The sequence below is a fragment of the Neopelma chrysocephalum genome, unplaced genomic scaffold, assembly GCF_003984885.1.
Source record: "Neopelma chrysocephalum unplaced genomic scaffold, ASM398488v2 Primary Assembly neopelma1_25, whole genome shotgun sequence".
NCBI classification, from domain to species: Eukaryota; Metazoa; Chordata; class Aves; order Passeriformes; family Pipridae; genus Neopelma; species Neopelma chrysocephalum.
This window is the reverse complement of record NW_020897694.1, coordinates 47,903,884-47,925,734: the sequence shown is the minus strand read 5'-3', so window position 1 is coordinate 47,925,734 and position 21,851 is coordinate 47,903,884. Positions and strand designations below refer to the sequence as shown.

The 21,851-nt window shown below is 38.2% G+C and overlaps 1 protein-coding gene across 6 annotated transcripts in view; it reads right to left on the bottom strand.

Moving 5' to 3' along the window:
* Positions 1-21,851, bottom strand: part of FRMPD4 (FERM and PDZ domain containing 4) — a 300,974-nt gene that overhangs the window by 14,117 nt on the left and 265,006 nt on the right. For all 6 annotated transcript variants that reach the window (XM_027675171.1, XM_027675176.1, XM_027675173.1 and 3 more), the window contains 6 exons: positions 16,628-16,673; positions 7,701-7,805; positions 6,715-6,822; positions 3,555-3,686; positions 1,494-1,613; positions 628-764 (listed from right to left, as the gene is read on the bottom strand). In XM_027675171.1, coding sequence (XP_027530972.1) covers positions 628-764; positions 1,494-1,613; positions 3,555-3,686; positions 6,715-6,822; positions 7,701-7,805; positions 16,628-16,673 — 648 coding nt within the window. The remainder of the gene's footprint in view (positions 1-627; positions 765-1,493; positions 1,614-3,554; positions 3,687-6,714; positions 6,823-7,700; positions 7,806-16,627; positions 16,674-21,851) is intronic.

The following is a 21,851-nucleotide window of genomic DNA, read 5'->3' as shown; positions in this document are numbered from 1 at the left end:
ACAGTTACTTTTATTCTGCAAATAAACTACACAACAGTAACAAAAGTTTTAGGGTTTGGGTTTTTAATTTTGTTATGGATTTTGTTGCAGTTTTTTGCTGCTTTGTTTTTTTTTTTTACTCCAAGCAGATGTACTCATCCCCACTCTGGATTTTTCTTTCTCTTTGTAGATACATATACATGTTGTCTAACATAAGACAGGTGCCTGCTGGGATACTTCTGCATTTAAGAAATATTACACAGTGGAATCTATGACCCTACTGTCTTCTGAATCGAGCCATTATCTGAATTTTACTATAATAATCTCTACTAAAACCTTAGGATTCAGACCATATAAATTTAGATCTTAAATCACTGAAAGCAAATGAGTTAATCTTACTTACATTTATAAGCTATTTATTTACATTTATAGGCTACTCCATATGCCTAAACAGATGACCAAAAGGTAAATGCACCAAAAGGACCATATATGCTGCTCTTAACACACTTGAATCAATGTCAGTGACAAAGAATAAACCTAAAATTGGTGCATGCATACATACAGACATACTAAAAAAACAATCTTAAAAAATCTACTAGTTACTACTAATGTTTCACTTTTTAAGGATACACAGCATTCTCAACTTACTCTATGTATTTGAGGGAAATTTTCTGCGTTTGCTTGGTGGTCACAGTTGCAATATACATTTGTAACGCAGCCAACCGCAGGGCAATGTCATATTTCAGTTCTGGTCCAAATCTTTCCTGAACCACATCGTTACAGCTCTGACAAAAAACCAGTAGAGGGAGCATGAAGTTAAAAAATCTTGCACTAAAAATAAATTATTTGGGCTTTTTTTGTTGTTGCTGTTTTTGGTTTGGGTTTTTTTTTTAATTAACAAACCCAGAAGCAGGACCATGTTGAAGGTAGGATTGTTGCTCTCAGATGTATCAGATGCTCACCAAGACATGGGTACTTAGGAAGAATACCAGTACTTCTGCCTGAGAGCAGAAGGCATGAGTATTAGCTCTCTTCATCCTTCCTAGGGAGAAGAGTAATCCTGCATCACAAAGAGTGCTGAGAGGGTATCAGTGCATCTGGAGTCAGGATAGCAGGATTCTACCTGGCGAGATACTCAGGAGAACCACATTGCTTGCACATCAGTTTTCCCATCCACTTTACTGGAAGTTCCTTTTCAGACATCATTTCTGTCTGATATTACAATACCATAAATAAGTATTAGCAATTAATTCAGCTTCACTCTTTTCTAAAGCCAAATATACTTTGGAAAGATATCAAAGCATTACTGTTTGGAAAGACTTACGAAGAAAGGGGACTTTGCAGATCATAGAGATTTGCACATTCCCCAAGTGCATTCATTGGCTTTATGCAGCAGAAAACAAAGCCAGGATTTACAGCAGCCACACTTTCTATGTGAAGATGTAAATTTATATATTCAATAAGTCCATTTCTTTATTCTCTTTTACATTAACAATGGCTGTACTTTCACTTACCTGTACATAGAGATATTCAAAAGCAACTGGATCTCTTCTTAAAAGATCAATGGGATCCTTTGGGACAAAGCTAATCCTGAAAAGACATTTCATCTTGTGCGAGCTTGGCCTTTGGGTCACCTAGGATAGTGCAATAAAAATATTAGAGGTTGGCAACCCTGGTTTAGCCACGTGCTCTGTGGTCTCAGGCAATGTGACCTTGCTCCAGAGCCGCGTGGTAGCAAGAAAAATAATTCTATCCATCAAACAGCTCTGCCATGGGCTACTAAGTTCTTCACCTAAGAACATCATATTTATAACCTTTTGGAAAGACTTTTAGACTCATATAGGCATGACTGCCTGATACAACTCATCCTCAAAGCAACAGAATTCACTCAAAACTAGAGTGAAAGGATAGAGAAAACAGACCTTAATGAAAACCACCCAAGTGAAATACAAACGGAGTTCAACTTCAGCAGGACTAAAATGAGAAGGTTTTTGGGGAGAAGTCACATTTTATTTCTTAGACTGTCTGAGAACACAGGTAAGGCCCAGTTTGAATACTTTCCTTACTTCTTCTTGCTTATTTTAACCCATTAGGCAATTTGCAAGAAATTGGGTCTTTTCCCTGGATTGAGAGATCTACTTCATGACTTCTAACTGAGACCCAATACAATAAAAAATTACAAAGACCGCTTTGCTTGTTGGTCAGCAAAACTTTGTTAAACATCTAACACTCTATTCCAGGTATATTCACAGGAGACCACCACATAGCTAATGAAAAACTGGATGAAAGGGTAACGATCCAATAACATCATTGTAAGTCATGGTCAGCAGCAACATCATAATGGCAAATTAAAGTATTGCTGATTTTACGGGAACTTCAGTGAGTACACCCCCAGAATTAATGTAGTTTATTTAACTTATTCAATTAGGCTAATGCAGTTAGAGAGTTAGGGTACTTTATAGCTTACAGCTTTACTTTATAAAACTATACTTTTAAAAATACCCAATGAATTCTCTGTCTTGCCCTAAAAATTTTCAAAAGGTGTATTTACCTCACATTGTATCTGACCTCATTCTTAAGCATCTAGACATACTCTGTGTATATAAATAAAAGCTCGGGATGGGAGTTTTGAAAGCTTGTTGAGTTGGTTTATTCTGATCCTTCTGATTTCAATGAGAATTTTATCAATTACTTCAAAGGAGTGAGCTAGGCCAGGACAGCCAGTATTGAGTACTTTTGGGCATTGTGCAATCATTGGGTAGCTTATATCCACAAGAAAAGAATGTTAACATGGCAAAAGCAAGTGCTTAAAGATTAGAAAATGCTAGAAAGACTGTTAGCTGGCAGACTAAGCTCCTTCATACCATTACACGGACTCTAGTCATAGGATCAAGGAGATTCTGTAATTTCAATACTTTCCCCCATTTCATCTAATAATCCATTTCTACTTTTTTTTCTTTTTCAAATTTAGTTGAAATTTAAAAAATGCTAATGTTTTCCTAGAACTCAGAAATACAAGGGAAAATTTCAGTCTTAACAATTTGGCAAAATCATAAGCAGCTAAAATCAGTGTACTCCCCTGGTAACTATGAAGCAACTTCACCTTTAGTCACACCTCCCTGATCTAAAGAAGAAAGTCACACCACTGTTTTCTGGGTCACAATTCATCATCACTGAAGAGACATAAGATATCACTGTGTAAATGAGACAAACCCAACTTCCTCAGAAAGAGGAACATTATTCTCTGTCACCCAGATACAGATCTGTATAATTAGACTGGAACCAAAGATCAAAATAAGGTTTTTAAAGAAATCTGGGCAGGTTGTGGTTCTCAGAACTTCTTAATACCTCTGAATGGCCCAATGAAGCAATGAAATATGACGTTTGTAACAGAAAAAACATTTGTTTCCTGTGAGAGTCTGATTCTTACAATCACATCTAAATACTGTTGCTGTTTGATAGACAGGATCAAACTATAAATCTTGTTGAGAACTCACTTGAGCAATGAAAAAGATGGATAATTTACTGATTAACCCATCTCATTAATATCTGTTTTCACATAGCATTACACAAACCTGAGTTAGAGTCTCCTGTTCATGTAGCAAAAGGAGTTTTGTTCCAGATCCTTCAACTCTCTGCTCCAGCATCAGGGAAAAGTGTTCAATACACTTGATGGAAAGCTTTTCTTGGAGTGTCAAGATGACATCCTAATTAACAAAGGATTCATAAAATGTACTTAAATTCACAAAGTGCTTGGGACTGAGTTATTCAGTGTCCCCCACCCTGCATGTACCTCCACAGAGCGGAAGCCCAAGCTTCGTGCCTGCTCTGTACAAGTGTATAGGACACCACACCTGTTCACTCAGTGAAAAGTCAGCACCTTTATAATCAAACATCCCCAAGATGGTCCCAGACACGAATGTGAAAAGTATATATATGGGATTGCTGTGAATTGACAACATTCTCTGCGGTTTAATATGCAGATTATACTGGTGTGGTCTTTAAATTATATTCCTCTCTCTCCCTGGAAACAAAAAACATCAGCAAAGGAGAGATGATCTTGCCACTAGTCTCTTCACTTCATTGGGGCAGGGCCATCAAGCAGTACAAACCAAATTTATATGTTCAACAACAACAACAAAAAAAATAAAATTAATGGCCTTTATTTGTTCTTATGACAAGGTTTTAAAGTCCACTTCTTGAGTTTTAAATGCTCACAGAAAAGTCAATAATGATGATACCTGTGCAGAACAATAGTTGTAAATTGATAGACCATATCAATTTATAGTACAAACCCCCAGTTTTAGAGACTTCCAATTAGTTTTCTTTCACAGTGGATTATGTCTAAGGATAGTTAACTTGAGAATAACTGTTTCTAAAATAACAGCTAAACAAACCTCTTCACAAAACCACTCAATTAATCCCTACTTTACTTTCATATAACACTTTGTGAATGTATGCAGACTATTAATATCATCTGACAAGGTATCTTTTGTTTTAGTGAATGTTGTAGGAAAAAGAAATATATAATAACTCATCACTTAGAAATAGTTTCCCATTATGTCGGTGACAAGATTAAAACATTTCTATCCCTCAAAAACAATTTTAGATATACACAGGTATCCAGATGGATAGGACTTAACTAAGGAGATCATGACGAATTGTAATCCAAGAGTTTTAACATAATTGAGGAAAATTAATTAATCAATTACAGTGTGTTTACGGAAACTCAAGACTAAGTTGGTGGAAGGACAAAAAATGTATGTGGGAGGACGGGACAACTTTGTACAATGTAAAGAATATGACAGTATTAATGAATTGCAAGCAATCACTCTAAATAATGGAATCTAATATTACACTATTCTGACAAATGGGGAATTTATTGCTTACACATTAAATCTACTTTTATTTATACTCCTAAACTATGCTATAAAGACAAGGGGCATAACAGTAACATGAAGAATCATAATATTAAATGTAAGCTTTCAAGAGGGAGTAATAATGGCACTGTTTTCCACTAGCTGTCTTGAACCTTTTAAAATATGAAGTAAAGGTACATAGGTGCTGAATTAGTGCACCAAATTTTTTGCTAGATATCCTCTCATCCAGTAACTTAAGAATCAGCCCAGGTGCTACCTCCCAGCAACAAGGAAAGTGAGGACTGCAGGTTAGGTGCTGCTTGCAACCTCCTTAATAAGTGGTGTACTACTGGCCTGCTAGGCATGGAAAAAACTGCATTTACCTTGACTCAAGTGGGGCATGCCTACTTCACTTCAGTTAAGCAAAGAAGCAACAATCCACACCCACCCATATACACACATGCAAGGCCTCAGAATATATAATTGCCTGAATTAGATGCAAAGGAAATTATTCCCACAAATAGTCAAAATGACTAAGGTCAAAGCAAGTTTACAACATCAATACAGCTACATAGCTGAGCCCACATGGGTACCTGTGCAAATGACTTCAGATTTGACATATGGTCTTACAGTAAATGACACATCCATGACAGAACTACTAATGCAATGTGATGGCTAAAGACTGATCTTCAGGGGCAAAACATCCTCGAACATGTTGGTTGTTTTTATGCTCATAACAGAAAATACTGGAAAGTCAGCTCATGGGCCTTAGAAAGGTATGAGACTTCGTTACCTACATGAATCATGCCTCCTATTTCTTCACCTAAACAAATTCTCAGATGGACTGGAAAAATCCAGTATCCCATGCATGTAGAGTGGAGGCTTGTATCCATTACCTGCACTCAACTTACGTCTGAAGTATATATATGAACTATTAACAAATATTGCATTTTTAAGTGTGACTTCAGTATCTGTTTTACCATCATAGTGGAGTGAATTTCCTCTTGTCTACCTTAGCAAATCACTCTCTTTGCTATTGTAATTGATTGAGCATGTTGCTGTATCATAGTGAGCACAAAGGCAGCCTTTCTTCAAATATGCATAGTTTTAAAATCCCTTAAAACTAGCAAAAGCTGACAATGTCGCTGAGAATTGCATCCTCAGCCTCCACTGATCATTCCCACTCACGCACCTCTCATGTCTCAGTGTCCCAACCATGCACACTCCATGCAGTGAACTAGATTTGGTAACCAATCTGTGCTAAAACTAGTTTACCCAAACAGTAAGGCTTAGGAGACTAGCAGCATGCCCAACAGCTCCAGTCGTGTTGCTTACTACGCTATTCCAAAGCTCTCACAGACACTTATGATGCCTCTGATTTGGGAACCTACATTGAACAGTGTCACAAACACTCCCTAGCAGCCTCAGTTGTGTGCCAGGGTTTTGCTTTTTCATTTCTGTTTGTGAAATGTGTTATGGAAAGCATAAAGTGCATTACACTGAAGTAAGCAATTCATCACTGACTAACCCTACGATATCCCATCCTAATTTCACTGGATGATAAGCTAGATGATATTTAATTAGCAACCAACATCTTAATCTTCTTAGCTCCTGACTTTTGCTGACAAATCATGCTTGTGTTTGGCAGCGTATCAAATGATAGGACTACGCAATATTAATTGTGCTCCAGGCACATTACAATCATCACTCCTTCTTCACTGAAAATAAAATATGTTTTTAGCAGCAGAAAAACAAACCAAATCCTCATTATTTCTGAACTATGACTCTAGCCCCAACTGAGCACACCATTGTTCTTAAAGCATTCCAAGTCAATGATAATTACTGAAGGTCTCATACCAAGGTATATCCAGCCTACCTTTATTGAAGTGCTGCAGTCAAAACGGAAAGATTTGGTTTGTCCATTTTCAAGATACACCTTTAGAACATTTGGCATGAAAAGAAGCGAGTTGTCCTTAACTGTTTCCTGTCAAGCAAATTAGTGAATCAGATTACAACATGCAACAAGGGAAACCTAAACACTGTTCTATAGAGAAGTACATAAATCAGATGGAAAGGAAACAACTGAAAAGGAAGGTGTTGGCCCAAACTGAATGCAGAAATATCAATGTTCTCCAAGGGTCTAGCCATGCTCATTACAGCTGCCCTCTATAAGTCTCTGTCTGGAAAAATAAAAACCTTTCACATACATTTTATGTCTGGCTTGTAGTATTGTCTTTCCCTATATACTATCTCTCTGACAATGAACATTATCTCTGAAATTGAAGCATTTTCAATAAAACAGAAAAATGGATTAGAGAGTTGCATAAGATATCAGAGTGGAATGATGCCCTGGGAAATTATGAAAATTATCTGGGAGTTCATGTTTAAGGAGGAGTTCAGTGCCTCTCAAAGGGAGGCTGACTTTGCCTAAGGGTTGGAAACAACAAGTTCAAGTAGATAAAACAAGTTTTAAAGAAGTCTGTAAGGTAATGTTTTCCTAACATGGTACTTCTCTTGAGCTTAGGGGTTTTAGTGATACAAAACTGGTCTGAAAAAACAAACAAATAACAAACAACAAGCAAGCACTATCAAAACTATAAAGACAGATGCATATGCACTATCATCATAAAATGCATTTGCTAGCATTTTAATTTTATTTTAAGAGACAAATTTTTCACAAAATTGTGGGCCCAATGGACTTAAAAAAAGGTCTTTGGAAAATTTTAGAAACAAAAAAAACCCCTTTCCTTGCAAGTCTATCACTGTTATTTCTACCATATAATTCCCTCTCTTTCCAGCTATGAGTCATACCTTTGGATGAAATGCTCAGTCCTTTCTGAGGTTAAATAGCTAAATACTCACCGACACCTGGCCATTGATAATTACTTCTTCTGAGAAGCGCACTTTGACAGGATTGGACTTCAATCTTGCCTTTTTTGCAGCACTAATAAAAGCTGATTTAGGAGACTGGAAGAAAAGATGATGACAAGATATATCATATAATTTCAAATTAAAACCTTTCTTTCCCTTTTCAGTTATTGACTGTTTCTCACACACTGGGAACTCCATGTATACTGCAATATTTTGCATGATGTTCACTGCAGAAGAGAAATACAGTCAAACCATAATGCATCCTCAGATAATACATACGTACATACACTTAAGGAATCACCAATGTGTACTGCAGTTACTGCAAGTTATCCTACTGTCAGACTGGAGTGATTAGGAGGGCTCTCAGTGTACACACAAATTCCTTGTAGTGCTTCCACAATGACTGCTGTCAGCAAAACTTGTCTGCAAGAATGTTCACTGACCAGTGACCCTTCATCAAACACTGAATGGAAAATTTTTTATAATCTGTGATCCACTAGATAGATATACACATTATTTTTGCCAAAAAAGTGTCTGAGACCTCCCCAAATATAGTGGCATCTCACTGTGTTAGTCCATTTCAAAACACAGGTGAAAAGCACCAAGAGGTACCTTGCAGGTCAGCAGGCTTCCCCTGAAGGTATCCCCTAAACACACCCTGTGCAAGGCTTGCCTTCAATAGGTCAGACACTTTGTAGGGCTTCATGGGTTAGAAGTCTAGAAGCATTCCTAATTTTCTTCTTGGACCTGCTTGACTTTTACCTACTATATTATACAATGGATTCTCCTGTGATGAAGTGTTCAGCCCTTGGAAGAAAAGAGTCACTCCATTTGTGGAGTTTGGATAACAACTCTTTTTAGTAACAAATTAAATATTCATAATCAATCAGGTCAGCTACAAACACAGCATTGCCTAACTTCATAACCCTGATAATGGGTAATGGAAGAAATTCTGGCTTTGGCTGAAAATCACTAGTCTCCTTCGGGCCAGGCTTTGGTCCTTTATTTTCCAGTAAAATATGAATTAAGGTTTTCATAATCTTACTCTAACTCCTGAGAAGTGGCCTGACTAGTTTTGGATAATGAAAAGACTAACTCATGCTAGTTTGCTTGGGAGAAATAAGGGCAGGCATCACTGGTGATGATCAATGCAGCACGACAGCAGTCCCTGTAAACACAGTAAGTCTTGTCACTATCACTCAAATTTTGACTCAACTAACAATCTGCAGGAGTGATGCAGTAGTTCAAGGCCATGTGCTCTTGTTGCCTCTGATCTCTGCTGAAACTGTTTAAAAAGTTATTTTCTTGTGATGCAGAGGCCTTGTATTTAGTAACTAGCTGGAAGAAGTCTCAAGCTCATTTCTCTATGCCTCTGATTTATCATCACATTGAGAACATGGTAACTATTAACCACAGGCTCAGTATCAACCAGTGAACAAGGAACAAACGATGCCACGTTCTCCTAGGAAATATCAGAAACATGCAATAATTCCTGGAGATCTGAAACAACCACCAAAACCAAAGTAAGTTAAAAAAAAAAAAGAAAAAAAAAAAGAAAAAGTCAGTATCTCAGGGTGGAGGACCCTGTTGACTTCTTCAGCAGGAGGGGACAACGTGGAAATGGCTGAAGCAGCTTACCTATTGTACTCTAGAGCTGATTCCTAGAATGACATAGTATACAACAGTACCATGACTAATATAACAACTCTACACATGTCTTCTCTAATTTCCCTCCTCTCCATGTAGTCCCCCTCTGCAGTGTGGAAGGGGGATGGTCATGGCACCCAAGTCATGGACTGCAACCTGTTGTTTCCCACTGCCACAGGGCAGTGTTGCTATAGGACCTGGCTACCAGCTTTCCCTTGCAAGGACACAGGGGAAAGAGTTGCTTTCACTTAATTTTCTTGCTGGAAGAAGCTCTGTACAGTTGTTTGCTCTTATTGCAGATGAGTCACCAGTCTGGCCACTCTTAATAGGCAGACTGCCAAATGCTCTCCGGGTTCTGGCAAGGTTATTCCCATACAGCAAATCTGGCAAACTGCTATGTCTCTGTTGCTCTCCACAACCTTTCTTTTCCTCTCTACAACCTCAAAAGTCACTTGCAAGGGGCATAAATACTTAAATTATGCTATTGCAAAAATGCAATAGGGGAGTCAAAGACAACTGAAAGATATGAACATATGTGAGTTCCCAAGAGCTCCTTCAGAACATGGAGTTTAATGTATATATTGCACAGCCACGGGAGCGCACCATGGTCTACCATAAAAAATGGGGCTTCCTTCCATTTCCACTTCTCCTGCAGCAATATGGGCAGGACTCTGGCCCTTTGCCAGACACTCTGGGTGAGCTTGGAAGCAGATTGCTTTCCAAAAGGCTTCAAACTATAAACCAGGGGTGTAAGAAAAACTAAAACAGCTGTGCTAGGCATTTGGGGGAACATTCTCTGCTGGTTAAAGGTTTGAGTAATAGCACAGATTTTGCATGTAATTGCACAATCTCATTGTTTCTACCTCTGCATCAACTTTGCACTTGACATTTTCTCTTTGAGAAAAGAAGGGTTTCCAAAGAATGCAGCAAATACCTAGGAAAACAGTTGGGTTTGATTGTCGAAACTTGTTTGTCTAATAAAGCCTCAGCAAGATGATGTGCTGCTCTATTCTATTTTAATGTCTTTAGGTTTGTAGAAGAATGTTATCAATTAACGATTTTCAGAGTGTCAGGTTCATTTGTTTCTAATGCTCTGTCTTTTAGCCAAATGGAAGCCATTATCCTCAGTTAATGACCTTAAGCAGGAGGTGTTTACACTAATGCAGAACATTTATCACTGCAAGTAAAGTATTTGCAATGTCACAGATAAAAACAGCTTAATTTGAGTGACTTTTGCAAAATGAGGGCACACTTTTTAACAAGGAGTCAAAATAATTCAAAAACCCTCAAACTGCACTCTGTGTGACCTAAGCACTATTTCCTATTAAAAGCTCCAAGTTATCAGGATTTTAAATAATTTTTACTTGTTTACACAGAATTCAGAGAAAAAAATCAGCTAATCATTTAAATACTAGAGAAACTGCTAAAAAGAAAAATGAAGCATTGCACAGAGATTTGCCTGAAGGAAATGACAGTGAAGATCAAGACCCTACTTTGAATCCTGCTTACTATGGACTGCAATAAATGGGCATCCCATCAGCAGGGTCAAAACACAAGAGATTGCTATAACAAGAGGAGACTTTCTACAAAATGTTATTTTCTAATTTTCTGGACTTCTCAAAATTAGATACTATTTTTGTCAGCAGCATTATAGCAGGTCATTTTTCAATAGATCTTAGAAAAAAAATCCTATATTTTGTGAGAAACTTTTTTGATGAAAATAACAACATCTAGTACTTTGTGCACTTTTGCAGGTAGACTATAATTTGGGGGAGATTCTAAGAGAAGTGATTTTTATTTGCTGAAAAACCCCCTTTGAGTGCTCTTGCCAGTAGAAGTGCTGCAACAACAAAAATCTTTATTCATGCTCAAGAAAAAGAAGGATTTAGTATTTAGAAGAGCACAGTGTAGTACTGAGCTACCACAAAGAAGTAAAATTATAGCAGTATAGGACAGTTACAAGGTGAAAAGAAAACCTGCTCTGTGACAGTAAGTATCAAAATCAGAAATACTACATTTAAAACTACAGAAAATGTAGTTTTTAAATAGACAGAGTGTATATATACAATAAATTTTAAGCTTGTTACTCAAAAATAGTCATTAGTTTAATATAAAATACGTTTGCCAGGAAATAAGGAAAAAAATGCATGACTGCAAAAATGTGTTGACTTTTTGGTCCACCTCTAACAGCAATTATGTAAGCCAAAATTTAGGAAGCAAATAAAATGTGAATAAGAGGAAGAATTAAATTTATTAAATGAAAAAGGACGTAATGCCCAAAGGCAAACTAAAAATGGTAATTCATAGCTGTGAATGAGGCTGAAACAACTACATTGGCTCACAAGAGCATTGTAGAAGAGCAGGTAGGGACATGGAAGATATAAACCAGAGAAGTTTTACCAAACAGTAATTTTTTATAACCACATGGCACTCACAGATCATCAGGAGTATTTCTTTGTTAAACTCTTGGCACAAATTTAATTAGTGGTCAGATCTGGGTTCTCTCTTAAAATCCAACCATCTATCACAGACAATTGCATTTTACTATTCGCATTACTTATATTTTACCATTTTTAGATAGTAATCACAGTCTGATCATTAGTCTCATAGACTCTCAATAAGATTGTTGCCACAATCATTATGATCCATAAATGTTATTTATTGTAGTTTTTCTGCAAAGGTTCTGTCTCAGACATATAAGCATGTTATGACTAGAAGCATGTATTTCAAAAGAGAAAAAGATCCTATCTTTTTCCTGTTGCAGAATTTAATGCACAGCAAAATTGCCATAGATCTCAGCTGGGTCTGGACTTCGTCCAAGGAGCTTAAGAGATTAATCACGAAAGCAAGCTATCAAATGATCTCTGCACATAAAATCTGAAGAGATACCAAATAGGCAAGTTATTTGATTTGAGTAATGCTTAAAACTTAATAAGGCAACAGTCAGAATGATAGTTCATTCACAGAATAAAATGCTCAGAAATTATAATCAAAAGTTACATTTCCAGAAATCTAAACTTTGAGTTGCTTCAACTGCTCAGTGACCTTCTTATAAACAATGGTGATAAGAACCTAGCAGAGATTTGTAGATTGATGGAAAGAAAAAGATGGCCTAGTGCTTTGGTTAGGTCATAATTAAAATGAAATTTTAATGAGTTTCGGCATTAAACAAAACAATGCATGTAAGCAAAAATGATCTGCGAAAGCTTTCAAAGAGTACTGAGTGAACTACAGAGTACTATAAATTTAGATCATGTCTACTTTCACCTGCAGTCTCAAAGGATGTTTAGCTGAATGCAAAACCAAAACACACTCTAAATAGCGCAAATAAAAACATTTAAGAAACAGCACTCTTGTAATTCATCTGGGCAGATATTTTTCATGCAATGGTAGAAGGAAAATCACCATCAAGAAGAGAAATTGATGAAATGTTTGTAAAGATGTATTCCTGCCAAGAATGGGGAAAAAAATCAGACTTTACTTAAAAGTTCTTACTTTTCCTTTATCTGGTTTCTACTCCATCATTCCTGTTTTATTGGCAAAATAGTAAAAGGAAAAATGGAGGAGGCAATATTAAAGAAATGGGGAAAATATATTGTATATTTTTAAGACATAAATATTGTTTCCAAACTGTAAGACAAACTGTATTTGTCAGAGGACCCCCTGTACAGAAGATCAGGACAGGTACACAGCTGGAGTGCAGCAACACCCAGGACTTCAGAGCTGAAAGGGATGCGACCCAATAGGCTCAGGCACTACTGACAGCAAAGTTGTGGCAGCATGAAGGCCAGTGTGGACCAGATATTCGACATGAGTCAGGAATACCCAGGAGACTTTGCATCCCAAGCTTTGCACAAACTGAGGGACTTTGCATTGCTTCAGGGCCCAAACCCAGCTGCACATGCTGGCAGCATCTCAACTGCTCCACATCCCTATGCACACCTTTGTTTTCACTGCAGAAAAACTAGGAGTGAAAAGTGGTAAGGGAAGGACACTACGAATCAATAAAACACTGGTTTAGACAGGTAGGGAGGTAAAATAATACTGCACAAACAGATGAGATGTGCAGGGTGCAACAGTCCTGCGGTTTAGGCTCTCCCAACTAGCTCATTTCACTGAAGCATCCAGACTTTGGGGAAAAAATGGGTCAATCAAAGTTAGCATCAATATGCATACATCAATCTCATCTTCTAACTGCTCCGTGCACATTCTTGGGGAGACAATCTTCATGCCTACATGAGACAAAACGTCCATCCCCCCCAAATACAAGAGTGCTTTGTCTGTTAAGGTAGAGCTGGGCGACTCTGACAGACATACCAGAGTGGAACAAATATACACAAATATATGTATCAAATGGGCACATCAGTCCAAATGGCTGACAGGACAGTAAAGTGTTTCAGTGCCATCCTTAGCTCAGTGACATCTAGAGGAGGTTCAGTTATTTTTTAGTTTTTGGTGCTATGTAATGAGAGGAGCAGATTCTACCTTGTCAGGCCTCACACAGAGCTTGGACCCAAAGAGCTGGGAATCACAGAATCATAGAATTATAGAATCATACAATGGAAGAGACCATAAAGACCATTTAGTTCCAATCACTCTGCCATGGACAGCGACACCTTTAACTAGACCAGGTTTCTCAGAGCTCCATCCAACCTGGCCCTGAACACCTCCAGGGATGGGGCATCCATAACTTCTCTGCGTAACCTGTGCCAGTACCTCATCATCCTCAAAGTGAAGAACTTCTCCTCATGTCTAATCTAAACTTACTCTTTTTTGGTTTGAAGCCATTCCCCCTTGTCCTGTCATTACATGCCCTTGTAAAATGTCTCTTTCTCCATCTTTTTTGGTACTGGAAGGCTGCAATTAAGTTGCCCCAAAACCTTCTCTTCTCTAGGCTGAACAATCCCAATCCTGTCAGCCTTTCCTTATAGGAAAAGGAGCACCTTATAGGTGCTCCATCCCTCTAATCACCTTGGCTTCCCTCCTCTGGACTCGCTCCAACAGGTCCATGTCCTTTTGGTGCTGGGGTGCTGGGAATCCCAGAACAGTACTCCAGGTGGTGTCTCACTAGAGAGGAGCACAGCAGAATCACCTCCCTCACCCTGCTTGCCACACTGCTTTTAATGAAGCCAGGATATATTTGGCTTTCTGGGCAGCACATGCTGCCAGCTCACATCCAGCCTCTCATCCACCAGCACCTCCAAGTCCTTCTCAGCAGGGCTGCTCTTGATGCATTCATCCCCCAGCCTGTATTGATACCAAGAATTGTTCTGACTTAGGTGTAGCATCTTGCACTTGGTCTTGTTAAACCTCAGGAGATTCCTATGGGCCCACTTCTCAAGCTTGTCCAGGTCCCTCTGGATGGCATACCGTCCTTCAGGAGTGTCAACCACACCACTCAGCTTGGTGTCATTTGCAAATCTGTTGAGGACGCACTTTGTCTATGTCACTAATGGAGATATTATATAACGTTGGTCCCAATACGGACCTCTGAGGAACACCACTTGTCACCAATGTCCACTGAGACTCTGAGCCATTGACCACTACCCTCTGGATGCTACCATCCAACCAATTCCTTATCCACCTAACAGTCCATGAATCAAATCTCTCACCAATTTTTAGAGAAGGATATTGTGTGAGACTGTGCATAAGGCTTTACAGAAATATAGACAGATGACATGTGTAGCCCTTCTCTTATTCACTGATGTAATCACTCCATCACAGAAAGCCAGTAGGTTGGTTAGGCAGGACTTGCCCATGGTGAAGATACCAGTCATGACTTTCCTTCTTCTCCAGGTTAAAGGCCGGAGTAGGACTGTATCTGTGCTATAAGGTCTTCCATTGAACATAAAGTGCACAGTTTATTTGGGTTTTAGCTTCCCTTACATTCAGTACATATAGGCTTGCTCTCAGACCAGCAGTGTAGTGATAACAGGTCACAGCACCTCACAGACATGTAACACCACACTTTACTGTCCACTTTTAAGGACTACACATAGCTGCACTAAAGCATATGCCATTTCTTCACCTGACATTTGAAGAAAAGAATGAAGTCTGTCAATGGTTGAAACACGCATAAAAAAGAAAAGTGGGTGAGGATCTCTTTTCCCCCATATAATATATATGTTCACTGTGATCGAAACCACTGACTGTAAACCAGCAAACTTTAAAGGCAGTTAATCAGACCATGCCTGCATTTTCATTTAAGGTGGCTGATGTTGACCAGATCCCAGCTCACCTTCCTGACAGTGACCTTACAGCAGGGTGGCAGCCCCTGCCTGGTTTTGCTGTGGAATGCATGCTTTTTCCCCATTAATTAGTTGCAGTGCAGACTGGCTTCTAGAAAGGGTGCAGGACCAGCACTACATGGCCACTTCAAAACTAACCAGAATGGCTAATGACTAGTACAAAGGCACACAGCACTGGCCAAGTTGCATTAGCAAGATGTACATTTTGGCAGCTTCATCAGATAAACTTGTTTTCACATCTTTGTGCCAAATCCACCTCCTATTCTTGGGTGAAAAGGCTGCAATTATTCCTTGCTAATAAAAACTACTGTTTATCAGGCTAGTCAACAGGTAGCTGTATGGACCTGCTGAATCTGAATCTCCTGATGCATGACTGAAGCCTCTCAGCAGCCCACAACATATGCATGGCTGTGCATGGATGTATGGCAAGAGATATATGTGCTTCCTGGCCTGGCTTGGCTTCTCTCCTTTTCTCATGGGAGATGGGTTTGAGCTGACAGGCCACGAATCCACTCCCACAAACCACAGAGGCATGTCACATAAACCAGCTCCAAAGTGGGCTGCAGTTTGTCCCAGTCCCTTCAAGCCAATCTCACACAATCGCCTGTCTGTCTCTTCTCTCCCCTCACCTCCACAAGTTCTGCACTGGAGATGCAGACAGAGCCCTCCCTTACACAGGGTACAGTTGGTTTGTTACAGCAGCATAACTGTGGGACCAAGGCAGAACCAAGAAAACCCCAGAAGCCGCAACAAATCAGAAACTGAAGCAAAACTCAGCATCCTGCTCTATTGATCTCCCTGGTATGAGTTTAAAGACACTACTGTTATTTAACTTACTAATACAGCCTTTGAGTGCAGGACACAGTAACACTGTCTTAAACATCACCTTTAAGAGATACAGCCCTTATTCCACTTATTTCTTTTTATTGCACAGATAAGGCAGAGACATGGACAGAATATAGGCAGAAAAAGAAGGTGATATGTTGCTAGGAAACTTATTCAGAAAACACTGACCATACTTACAGGGTAAGGTTGAACAACAGTAAGGAGGATTGATTCTTTGCAGCTTCTATAAAAAGAAAAAAAGTAAAATCAAGTAAAGATTCATACTTTTATTCACTACAGATAATCAGCTTTTCTTTTTAATGGAAAAAACTGCAGTAATATGGCAAAATGTTTATTACAATGACATAGCAGAGAATTACAGAGATTAATAATAGACCAAGATAACAATGGATATTAAGAAATAGGTTTCTTCCAATCTAGAAAATCAAATTGACTTAACTTTACAGTCTATGCTACAAACTTCTTGCTTCATCAGAGACCTTCATGCTGCAATAATGGTTGTCTCTAGCAAGAATGAAATAACCTTTGATATAATCATATTAGTTTAGTATCTACAGACTACAAATTTCTTTCACCTAATTTACAAATTCAAGTCACTTTTTATACCATCTAGCTCTTGTACGCCTAAAGCCAAATCTATTTGAAGACAGCAGTGTTTTTTTCAAAACAAAAATGTGGACAAAATTTAGTCCCCATTTCTCCTCTAGCTCACCTTTTTAAATGGGTGGAAAAAGACTAATGTTTGCTGAATACCCCCATTAGAATTTTTACATTTTTACAAGATTGCTAAGGAAAGGTTTTTCTTTCAATTTAAAAAGCTCCTCCTTAGGATGAAATTAGTAAATGGAAAACACATGAGCAGCTCTAAAACAGCCCAACTGATTTATAGGATAAAGAAAAGAAATTATTAGGAATCTTGAGATCTAGACAAATGGCACATGTATATTTTGACTATTGGTGGGTACTTGGGGGTGGTGGATAAGTGGGGAAAAGGTAAAGTGGAAGAAGATAGAAGAAAAGCCAATACGAGCCAGTATCTTTTGAATTACCTTGTTGGTCAGATGGCTCCTGAGGGCAATATTAACTAAGAAAAAGTCAGGTGCCATTTTGTTGAGATGGAATTGAATTTCTCTTGGTTCTACTACTTTCAAACACAAATCGGTTATGTGACTTATTGCCTGGCTAACTGACATGAAACTGATTTGGCATGTCTGACCTGTTCAGCAGAACTAACTAAAAAATCACACTGTATTGGTATTATACAGTGTCACCTTATATGCATACTCACATCTCTGATATGCAAATTAAAAAGCCAAAAAGCAAAGAAAATAGAGGGAAGACAGAAGGCCCAGTCAGAACCTGGTCTGGAAAGCCAGGCTATACTTGATGAAGCCAACATATCACTGAATACCAACAGGGACAGCAAATTCGACTTTTGTCAAAGCCATCAGTCATGCAAGGGACAAGGTCTCACCAAATATCCCCTGCCTAAAGAAAAAATTTGTTAAGCTTCAAGTTTTACTTATCTTATTAGATATTTCTACCATTACACTAAAAGATTATAGACAGACTTTTCAAAAGGTGAGATTGATGGGTTTGGCTGCCTGTCTGGCTCTGGAACAACTGAAATAAAAGTAATTTAGAATATTAAAAAAATTTAATGAGGAGTTATATGTGGTGAAAATTATACGTTCTGCCACAAAACAGCATAATTTTGTCCCCTTGAGATATAATTATAACTACTTTCAGGAATTTCCCACAATTATTTTTCATTTCAATAAAACATGTTCCAAAGTTAAATTCTAGACATTATTTATTCAATCATGAAACAGGTTTCATATACAGTGTTCATAATTCTGAAAATTTATAGTTCAATTTTAAGGTCCGCAAGCTAAAGTTTTGGAAATATCCACAATTATTCTTTATTATTCTCCATTGTTTATCTCTAAGAGTTTATAACGTATAGCTTAAAAAAAAAAAGCAACGCCCTTTCTGTTTTGGATAACAACAGTCTACTGTCTACTTTTTTGCTATTCTACCTACCACATTTTTGGGAATCTAAAAATGCATGACAGGAAATGTAATTTATTTCAAGAACCTCACGACTGCATCTATGCTATCCACATCTATCCAACTGTGACTGCTATTTTAACCTCGGCATACAAGTAGACAAAAGGCCCACAGTTAGTTATGGGATGAACTGCAGCCCTGGGATAACTACACCATGCCCAATTGACCTTTTCAATTACTTTCAACCCACTAATTTATGCTTCTCATGCAGCATAAGATTATCACCACCTCTGCCTCCTGTAGTTCAGCTACCTTAGAAAGTTGCCTTAAAAATGAAAATCACCTTCTCCTGAAAATGTTTTACAGCTCTTCATTATTCTTAGATTAAACCTGTCCAGGTGCCCACTGTAGGCAAGATTCATTCTTGATTAACAAATGCTTTTTTTTTAATGAAAGGTCAAAAGAATATATTCATGGACAAGACTTTCCTGTAGGATAATCACTTGCATTGGAAGGATGCTAGACCCTGGACCATTCATTCAACATTTGAGGCTATAAGGCCCTTTGGAGTATCGGGATGCAAGAATGTAACACATACATAAAGTTGGTGTCAACCACTACCTACAGACCCCTCATCAAGAGAGTAAACATTTGCTATAAAAGTCATGCTACAGGCAAAACACAGCACAGTTACAGAAGAAATAAATATTTAATTAGCAGTTTTTTGATTTGCAGTACTGGGTCATGACTTTCCCACTTGTTTAAAAACTTTCTCAACTAATGATGACAAAACTCCCAAGGACAGCACATCTTTTCTATTTCCAGTATGGTTAACAAATCCTATAAATCTATATTATAAACCTTGCACAGCACTGGAGACGGTCAATTATACCATGTACTGTAAATGTCACAATAATGAAAAAGCAATGGAATCACTGACCATGTGATCTGTGAGTTTTGTAGCTTAAATGTACGTGGACATAGGCACGTCCACATGACAGCAGAACATATAGACAATATAGATTACATAAACTAGGTATGTCACCATACTTGAATGTGAGCTACTTCTTTTAAACAACTTCTGAAACCTAGTGGCAAAGGCTAAAAAAACCCAATTGCAGTCTTACTTTCCTCCTGAAATGTCTTTTCTCCTCTAAAATATAACTGAATCTTTTTTTAAAAAAATATATATTATAGTTATTACCTTTCATATTCACTTAACAACTGCCTAATTATTTCTATCTTAAATCTATTCACTCTTTTAGAGTCACTCAAGACAAAAAATCTGCAACTCCAAGCTTGGACAACAAGTTGAGGACTTCTTGGGTGCTCTGTCATCTGACCAACTAACAGTAAAATATCACCACTTTTTTTCAACTCCTGACATTACAATCAGGTGGTGAGAAGAAGGCTAAAATCTGAAAACTCTGATGGGAATTTGTGATTCATCTCTCTGTCCTTCTCCGTGTCCCACGTGGTGATTATATTTGTCTGTTCTCTCTACTCCTTACATCTACCTAGGCTGTAACAAGGAGAGAATATAGATGGTTTGAGAATCAAATTATGTTGTATTATAAAGGTTAAAGTTGTATTACTAAGTATCATGCATCTGGAGCTACATGAGGCGTTAACATTCAGCTACAATGCCAGCCATTGACTTTATCTGTGAACTTGAGGCTGGAAATCAGTCTCTCTTCTGCTTCTTGTGAGCTGGAAGAGAGGAAGGGCAAGGTACATGGGGCAATCCCAGTGTCTGAGACAAATGGAGCAAGTGGGTCTGTTCTGTCTATGCATCCTACAGCAAATATAGCATATGAATAAAGAGAAAGTATGCATATATTGCTCTTAAGAAGGGAGAATGAAAAATTATTTTTTATGCTAATTTAAAAGCTTTTAGCAGTTTTACATACAAGAGGAGTACTCAATTTCTCTCCCACTGAAGACGAACGAATTAAGAATTGACATGCAATAAATAATAATATGATATACAGGGAATGCAATTCAGAAAGATCTTTCTCTTAACTATAATTAAGCTCTGTTTCACTTACAATGAACATCAAATTCTGAAAATCATTTTGAAATGCTTTGTTCTCTGCTATTTTAGGATCATCTGTTTCACTTTGGTTCTCACTATTAATGAGAAAGGTCTGAATATTGCAATTGTGGAGTTTGATGCCATGATCTGCAGTATGTTTCACACTACATTTTTGAAGTAAGGAAATGGAAATCAGTGGGTCAAAAACTAACTACAAAATGTAACAGGTTACCTCAAATGCCCTATTCAGAGCTGTGGAAATTATCTTCAAATTCTAAAATCTAGGTTAGAGAAAAATCATTCAATGTTTGAATGTCTTTCAATATTATGAAGATTAATGCAGGAATAACGAACAAAGATTTTGCAAAGTCACTCTATTGTATCACATTTCTATTTACTTCATAGAATGAATCACAGAATCATAGAAATTTTGGGGTTGAAAGGACCTTAATATCATCTATTTCCAACTAAGGATCATTTTGATTTGAGCTGTATATACATTTTTACATAAAACCTGTTCTACAGTATTTATCTTCACCTAGGGAAGCTCCAAATTTCATTTCTCCAGGTTTCTATCATGGCCAATAGTTCCTGTGGAAAAGAACAGTTTTCCCTAGAGATCCACATAGATTTATTTCCAGGGCTGGAGACATCTGGTAGGACCTTGGTGGCACAGAGTAGATGTATCTTAACCCAGAGTTTCCTCATTCTCAGCTGTTATCACACAGCACACACACACACAAACTAACAAGTACAACAGATTATATCATGCTGGAAGCCATGCTACTGTGGGCAAATTGCTTTTGGCCTCTTGGTTACATCTACCCATGGATAATCACTGTTTCAGCAGCAAGTGAAGCATCAGACCTCTCCAAGCCTAGGAGGAGGATATTTTCCAGACAATTTTTAGGGGAACACAGAAAATTATCCTTTCTCAAGGGGTTGCCAATACCCAGCACAACAAACTCCTTGAACAGTGTCAGTGGGATTTCAGTCTCTGCTTGTCCAGTTGCTGCACTGACCTCTGCAGACTCTCTGAAGATCCTGTACACAGCTAGACACGGGAGTTCCTGACATCACGCTGTGCAGGCAAGGCAGGGTACGCTACGCATGTCATTACATCCCCAACTCCCCCTCAGAAGGCAGCCGCAGGAGTGCAGCTGGCACGAAGTGTAGCAAGAGGCTCATGAAATAAGGTAGGTCACCACGGAAGTGAGATCTGGGGTCCCACTTTGGGGAGAAGGGGAAAGAGCGCATGGCATATAGATAGAGAAGATGGGGACATGAGGCCAGAGTGCCAAGCTTTGGGTTCAGACACATGAGGAACAACTTAAGAGATGAAAGGGAGCATCAACT